The following is an 8,759-nucleotide window of genomic DNA, read 5'->3' as shown; positions in this document are numbered from 1 at the left end:
TGGCCAGGGGTAAGTGGGGCACATCATATAACAGCTCCTTCACCAATACAATCCGCAATCTTTCCAGATACGTTACTATCTTCATTTATGACCAAAGGGTATCGCATTGTCCAATTTTTGGTAGAGTCAAGGTTTTGATTCGTCACCGAAGTTTCGTGGGTGGCTCATGTGATAAAAGAATTGTACTCTGGATGAGTATGATGTTACATAAACATGCAATCTCAAATTTGAAACATAGATATATAAAATCAAATCGAGCCGTTGAAATTGTAGGATTCACCTTGTAAAAATCAAAACAAAGAGTTTCAATAGCCTATTTTTCTATCTGAACAATTGGTGGACATGTAATAGATGGTTAAAATATAATAGTCAGCAGTCTCATTTCTACAACCATTTGTCTTCCAATCAGATAACGGCATTCTCTAATAACCTGATTTTAAGTTTTCTACCTGTCTGGAACAATCTTTGCACTGTTCGAACGGTATAAATTTTTTATATGTATGCTAGATTTACCAATATTATGTGCATGCATATCAACAGTCGCAACTGGCAGGGTATCAAATAACTCACGGCTCATCTTGTTTGCGATTCATATGTTGACTTGTCATGGAAGACGCGGTTTGGCCTGTGACTCCAGTACAAGCCATCTGGTGTCAAAGCTATGTGGGCCCAATGATGTATGTGTTTCATCCACGCCGCCCATTTTCCCATCTCACTTAAGGGTATGAGCCCAAATATGATGTATACCCAAAGCTCAAGTGGACCATATCATAGGAAACAATGGGGCTTGAACACTTATCATTGAAAACATGTTGAGGGCCCACCGCAATGTTTATTTGCTATCCAAACTGTTTATAAAATCACATAACACCGGATAAAGCAAAAACGTAAATACCAGCTTCATCCAGGACTTATGAGGCACCTAGAGAGCTTTCAACGGCAAGCGTTCAATTCACACTGTTTCTTACAGTGTGGTCTACTTAAGTTTTGAATCTACCTCATTTTTGAACTCATACAATAAAATGATCTGAAAAAAATGGATGAACGGCATAGAAAAAACCTGCCTCATGATGTGACCCACCGAGCTTTGACACAAGCCAGCTGGCTGGTGTTGGGGTGACCAGACAAAGCGCGTCCGACTCTCTATCTCACATCTCCCTCGGGCTTTGATGGGTTGTGGGGCCCAGCATTGCAGCTACCATGCGGGATGTCATTCCCAACGTTGGATGGCACGCATGTCTGCGTACCATTCATTAGAGTGTGCTATGAAAATATTGTGGACCAAAACTTAATTTGGTCAGCTGATCAGAAAACTAACAGTTCTGAGAAAAATGGCAACTAGAAAAATAGTCTAACGGTCCAAATTCAATTGTACATGTCTCAATTCATGAGCATACTGCCCAATCTTTTTGTAACTGGCTTGTATACGGTGGGCACTACCTAACGATGTATACGGTATGCCATTCAAGGTGGTAAATGACAGATCAGAGCGTAGCGTGCACTGCCAAATGAGATCGATCATGCACGTGCCATCCACGGTGGGAAATGACAAACCATATCTCTCTTTATTAATATACGAGGATACTATATTTCAAAGAGAAACGAACTTCGAAGCAATTGTAGGCTTTCAGCCATGTTTTCTAAGCTCCTAATGTTGTTTCTCCTTATGAGAATTGCTGCTTCCGAAGGCGACGACGATTTCATTTACAACGGATTCCACCGCAGCGATAACATGAGCCTGGACAGTGCGGCGGAGATCACATCTAATGGCCTCCTGCAGCTCACTAATTCCGCACATCAAAAAGGTCTTGCCTTCTACCCCATTCCCCTTCACTTCAAAACTTCACGGGGTGAGAGTCAATCCTTCTCTACCAATTTCGTCTTTGCGATCATGCCCACGTATCCAAATGTCACTAGCTATGGGGCCGCCTTCGTGATCTCACCTTCAAAAGATTTCCCAGGAGCTCAACCGAGCGAATACATGGGCATCTTCAATCCGAAGAACATCAGCAATCCATCAAATCACATAGCTGCCATCGAGTTCGACACGGTCGGTGATCCACAATTCCATGATATCGATGGCAACCACGTCGGAGTGGACATCAATGACTTAGTTTCTATCAGGTCCGCACCTGCGGCTTACTATAGTAATATAAGCGGCAGGTTTAAGAATATAAGCCTTACAAGCGGAGAACCGATGCATGTTTGGGTAGAATACAATGGTGCCCAAAACCAACTTAATGTAACATTATCTCCTATCAAATTACCTAAACCTGATCGTCCGCTCTTGTCTTTGATGGTGAATCTTTCATCGATCGTGTTAGACGACGCATATATTGGGTTCTCTTCATCGACCAGGGCTGCTTCAGTATCTCATTACATCTTGGGCTGGAGCTTTAAGATGAACGGTCAGGCTCAGGCCCTTGATCTCTTGCACCTTCCTAAGCTTCCACGGATAGGACCCAAAAAGAAATCAGAGTTTTTAACAATTGGGTTACCCATAATTGTGCTAATTTCCACATTAGCAATCATCTCGGCTGTTGGTCTCATCATAAGAAGGAAGATCAAGTTCGCTGAAGTACTAGAGGACTGGGAACGTGAATATGGGACCCATCGGTTCTCATACAAGGATCTATTCATGGCCACTAAGGGTTTCACAGACAGAGAGCTCTTGGGGGTCGGAGGTTTTGGGAGGGTTTACCGAGGAGTTTTATTGACCTCAAAGATCGAAGTGGCTGTGAAGAGAGTCTCTCATGATTCTCGACAAGGGATACGGGAATTCATATCCGAGATCATGAGCCTGGGTCACCTCCGTCACCGGAACTTGGTGCAACTTCTCGGTTACTGCCGGCGAAAGAAAGAGCTACTACTGGTCTACGATTACATGCCCAATGGAAGTCTGGACAAGCTCCTCTTTGACAATCCAAATTCAATGCTGGGCTGGAGTGGACGGTTCCGGGTAATCAAAGGAGTAGCTTCAGGGCTTCTCTACTTGCATGAGGAATGGGAGCAGGTGGTCCTTCACAGAGACATCAAAGCGAGCAATGTTTTATTAGATAGTGAGATGAACGGTAGATTAGGCGACTTTGGCCTTGCCAGATTGTACGATCATGGGACTGATCCACAGACGACTCGCATGGTGGGGACCTTCGGATATCTTGCACCGGAGCTGACTAGGACCGGCAAGGCCACCACAAGCACTGACGTGTTCGCATTCGGAGCTTTCATGCTCGAAGTTGCTTGTGGGAGGGGGCCCATCGATTCCTCATTACCAGGAGATGAGGAGATCTTGGTCGAATGGGTGGCGGGATGCTGGAGGAGAGGGACAATACTGGCGGCGGCGGATCCGAAACTGGTACTTGACTATGCGGTGGAGGAGATGGATTTAGTGCTGAAGCTTGGATTGCTTTGTTCGCATCCGTTGTCGGCTGAGAGGCCGAGCATGCGGCAGGTAATGCAGTTTTTGGACGGCGATGCACCTTTACCTGATCTCTCATCCGATGATTTGGGTGCGGCGATACTGGAGGTGGGCCATTATGAAGGCTTCGATGATCTGCACTTATCATATCCTTCTTCTTTGGAACAGGGTTTTGCAAGCACAAGATCGATCCAAGAATCGGTCCTCTCCGGTGGCCGTTGATGGACGATGGCAAGGTGTTACACGATGGTGCGAGTTTGCTACGTTTTAACCAATCGGTTTGAAATCAGCTTGATGATAGCAAATCGGAAATTGGATTGCCTACCGAGTTACTCAGTACGCTTTTAACGTACTGAGTAAACTCAGTTGGGCTCAATTTGAACGTATGTAGTTTATCCACGCCGTCCATCCATTTTTTCAGGTCATTTTAGTGGTTGAGACCAAACTTTAAGCATATAAAAAGGTCAAGTGGAACATACCACAAGAAACGGTGGGAATATTGACTTCCACCGTTGAAATCTTGCTAGGGCCGACAGTGATGTTTATTTGTCATCAACCTGTTCATGGGATCACACAGACATGGATGAAGGGAAAACACAAATAACGGCTTGATCCAAAACTTCTGTGGCCCTCAAAAGTTTTTCAACGGTAGAATTTCGATTCACACAGTTTCCCCAAGTGAGGTCCTCTTAAGCTTTGGATATACTTTATTTTTGGTATCAACAACTAAAATTATCTTTTAAAATGGATGAATGGAGTGGATAAAATAAATAAATCACGGTGGACCCCAAATAGTTTACTCAGTACGCTTAGCGTACTGAGTTACTCAGTACTTAATCCGCTTCCAGCAAATCGGATCCACGTTGGATATCGGATTGCGTACTGAGTTACCCAGTACACTCTTAATGTACTGAGTAAACTCTGTTGGGCCCACCATGAATGTATATGATTTATCCACGCCGTCCATCCGTTTTTCCAGATCATTTAAGGGGTTCAGACCAAAATTGAAGCATATCCAAAGCTCAAGTGGACCATATCACAGGAAACAGTGGGAACAATGATTTCCACCGTTGAAACCTTTATAGGCCCCTACAGTGATGTTTAATTTTCATCCAACCTGTTCATAAGATCAAAAAAACAAGGATTAAGGGAAAAAAATATAATCATGATCCAAAATTCTATGGCCCTCAAGAATTTTTCAACGGTAGATGTTCAATTCACACTGTTTCCCGTGGTGTGGTCCATTTTAGCTTTAAAGTATCTTCATTTTTCGGCTATAAGCCCTAAAATTATCTGGAAAAATGGATAAAAGGAGTGGATATAATATATAAATCACTGTGGATCCCACAGAGTTTACTCAGTACTCACTACGCAGTTCGCTTCCTCTACTTTGTACAAAAAGCAGCCAGTTGAGGACCCTTTGTTGGTGACGTGTTATCTTTTTTCGTTTTTAGTTTTTCTACCGCTTTGTTAAAATGCAGCGGAAGATACCTTCATGTAGTTCGTGGACGTAAGACTTTATAAAGATCTAGATAATGGTAGAAACGTGTGCACATGCCATGTGGAGGAGTTCTTTATATGTAAATTCAATTAGCGACAATCTTTTGATGATCCAAACCGTTGATATGATGAGCCTCACCTTTGCTGTGAGCCAGGTAATATCAACGGTTTGGATCTCAGAATCAAGGGTTCTGCTTGTACAAAGTGAGATCCCCAACCAGTGTACAATTATTCAATCCTTGAATTTTATAATTCTTCTGTTATGATGACCTAGAGTAGGTATACATCCTTCACATAGCATGTATAGACGGTGGGAAACCAACACATTTCAAAATGAGATTCAAGGAAAGTACTGTGAAATTCATGTTGGCATTCTAGACCGCGGCCCCCAGACAGTAGGGGATCAACGTGCACCAAATTCTCAATCTACACGGTATTCCGAAATCTATGGATATATAATAGGAGCGTTACTTTGGTCATTGGACGTTTTTTAGTGTGTTGGCAGAAATTCGCTCATTTGCCAGAATTTATTTACTTATTTGGTTAGAATTCTGTTAATTGTGTTTTAACGTTTATTTATGATTATTTAAGTATGCTAAATTCATTTTTTTCAATATTTATTAATTAAAATATTCAGACTTATATTATTTTTCTCATGAATTTATGAAAATTTTATTATGAATTCAAAAGTGTAAATTCAAGGCGTTTATGGATCGAGAAAGACAATGATGGGCCCCATCACGTACTTCCCAACGTTTCCTTACCTATCTATACCTCCACTGTACAACACAAAACTAAAAAAAATATAAGAACTAGAGCATATAAAATAAAAATAAAAATAAGAACTACAATCCAAAGTAAGGCCATACAAAGCACAACCCGAGCAACACCGGAGTGCAGAACTCCATCAGCCTTCACGAACAATAATACCAGCAGCCACCTCATCCTCTACCTATCACAACTGCCTCATTTGGGGCACAATTAGCAGGCGGGCAGCACCATCAACAATGATTTTTTGGGACAGGTTAGGTTTGGGCCAACCCAACCAACTTTTGAGCTTGGGCTTGCACTTGGGTCGGCTGTTCTTGGGCTAACAGGCTTTGGCTGGACTCAGGCCTTGGGTCTAAAGTGTCATGATAGGCCTTGGCCTAGGCAAAAACCCAGCCATTGCCACCCCTGCCTGGCTGCAATATTTTACTAGATCCAGGGTCTAAAAGTTATTTCGATGTGATGTGATTACCCTAGATGTTATAATCTTCGGATAAGAGAACTTGGGCCTTGGGTCTGAAGTTTGAACTACCGTTCATTAGAGCTGTGTGGGGCCCACCTGTGATGTTTATGTGAAATCCCAACAGTGCATCTGATCCAAACTCAGGTGGGACAGAACGAGGAGAAATGTACGATCACGACTAAAGACATTGGGGACGCCCCCCTTTCCAATGCCCATAATTCCCTTTTGTGTTTTTCTGTGGCACACCTAAGTAACCAATCAAGCTGGATTGATTTTGGGACCAATGCCATGGGGGCAGCATCTAATGGAAGGGTTCGAGGACACTCATACATCTCGGTGGGCCCTGCTGGGCTTGAACACGCAATAATCTTTCCCACAATGCAAACATGCAGATAAATAAAAATCCCCAACCGCATAAATTTCATGTACAAAGAGCCTCTCTTTGGCTTGCGTGTGTTTGAACGTCAATGAGAGAGTCCGCTGGAGAGCCCATCAGACCTTGAACCCCGTTAAGACATACGTGGGTAGAGGAAAGCGTACGTGCCGCCACGTAGGTGGAACTTTTATTAGATCTATCCCGTCATCAGGTATGATGCCTCTCCTTCGTCCTGAGACCCAGAAATCAAGGTGATAAAATAATAATAATAATAATAATAATAAAGAAGTCGTATGGACCACACCATATGAAACGACAGGAAACGTGCCCAAAAACGCATATTACGCCACCACAGGCCACCATGGTAACCGGACTCTATCTAGCCCACCATGATGTATGTATTTTATCCATGCCGTCCGTCCTCTTTGCCAAGTCATTTTAATGGCATGAACCTAAAATTTAAGCATATTTAAAGCTCATGTGGACCACACCATAGAAAATAATGGGAATAATGGCATCCACTGTTGAAACCTTTCTAGGGCACAATGACGTTTCTCCGTCTTCCAACCTGCTCATAAGGTCATATGGACCTGGATGAAAAGAAAATGCAAATATCAACTTGATCTGAAACATCTGCGGCCATCAGGAAATTTTCAACGGTAGGCATTTAATCCCTACTTTTTCATCTGGTGTGGTTCACTTGAGCTTTGAATATTCTTAAATTTTGTTCTCATTCCCTAAAATGAGCTGGAAAAACAGATAAACAGTATGGGTAAAACATATAATTATAGAGTGCGCTTACAAAATTGGGTCAACACGAATGTTTCCCATCCCATGCCCACCATTAGTTTTGTGTATGTCCCACTTTAGTGCTCATTCATCTAACTTGCCTCACCAGGATTAAAATATTTACAAAAATACCATGATATTCCAGGATTTTTTATTTTTATTTTTATTTTTTTCAAAATGGTCAGTTTTCATTGATAAGAAACAGAGCTGCTATCAAGATGACATGATATTCCAGGATTTAGGTAGGCCATGACGCATCAATACGGAGGATTTAGAAAAATTTCTTGTGGGGTGTCCCTGATGTTAAATCAACCTATTTTGACACTTTGGAAGAGTGTAAAATAATAAAAAAGAAGATCACCATCTTTCCAAAGTTGTTAAAATATTGTATCCACAAAAGGTAATAAGAGAAAAAACTTGAATATTGTACAATGACCTAAGATTGTTAGATTAGATTACGTATTTGAAAGATTTAAAACCCTAATTCGAATTTATCTAACATAGCAAAAAATCTCTGGAAAGACTAGATTTGACAAAAATGTAAACATCAAGAAAACCTTGTTGGAGCATTCCCAATATTATTATAAGCAATTTAGAAAAAAAATGAAAATCTTAAAATTGTGAGAATAAAGAAATACAATGAAAACGGAACTTTTAAAACTAATAATATTTTCTCTAAAATTGCAAATTTGAATAGGAAACATGCTTAATTTTCTTTTTCTTTTTATTGTGAAACGAAGGTGGGCGATCTACTTACTAGGTCAATTGAACCTAGATCTACTATTACATAAAGATCAATAAGTCATGTGTTTCATAACGATGCTCCAATCAAAAGTTATGGTTTTATAGTTCACAATTCAAACAACAATTTTTCTATGTTTGGAACGAATCTCTTCGAACTGGATATGCCTAGGATTCAGTTACGTTATGTTGTATGTAGGACTGAGTTTAGTTTTGATGGACTCTTCTATTTTTATTTGGGCTTATTTTGGTCCAATCATGTTAAGAATGCATTAGTGGCACGTCCTATATCATCCCTTTACTATGTAAAAAGATGAATTTTTCGATAACTCAATGCTGTTGAATTATGTAAAATTCGACGGACACCGTTGTTGAAAATTTCCGTCAAATTTTGTCATTAAAATCCAAATTCGAAGGCCAATAGACGTCAATATTTTTTGTTTACTTATTCAATGGGCATAAGCCATCAAATATTTAAAATGTGGGAATAAAAAAAATAAGCATGAGATCCTCTCTCTCTCTCTCTCTCTCTCTCTCTCTCTCTCTCTCCAGCAACAGTGTCTCTCCCTCGAATACCCCTCATTCATCTCTCCCTCCCAACGCCCCTCCTTCCATTGAGAAACAGTGATGATTGATAATTAAAAACTTATAGTGGGCTACAAAAGTTTTGGATCAAGTTGATATTTGTGTGGTCCCACCATGTA

General features: G+C 41.1%; 1 protein-coding gene across 1 annotated transcript; it reads left to right on the top strand.

Annotated features, from left to right (window-relative positions):
• Positions 1-1,620: 1,620 nt before the first annotated feature.
• LOC131244640 (L-type lectin-domain containing receptor kinase IV.1-like) lies at positions 1,621-3,826 on the top strand. The gene has a single exon (XM_058244140.1). It carries the CDS (start codon positions 1,634-1,636, stop codon positions 3,638-3,640), a length of 2,007 nt encoding a protein of 668 aa, XP_058100123.1. The 5' UTR covers positions 1,621-1,633; the 3' UTR covers positions 3,641-3,826.
• The last annotated feature ends 4,933 nt before the right edge of the window (positions 3,827-8,759 follow it).

This window comes from Magnolia sinica, chromosome 4 (genome assembly GCF_029962835.1).
Source record: "Magnolia sinica isolate HGM2019 chromosome 4, MsV1, whole genome shotgun sequence".
Taxonomy (NCBI): domain Eukaryota; kingdom Viridiplantae; phylum Streptophyta; class Magnoliopsida; order Magnoliales; family Magnoliaceae; genus Magnolia; species Magnolia sinica.
This window is presented reverse-complemented; position numbering and strand designations above follow the sequence as displayed.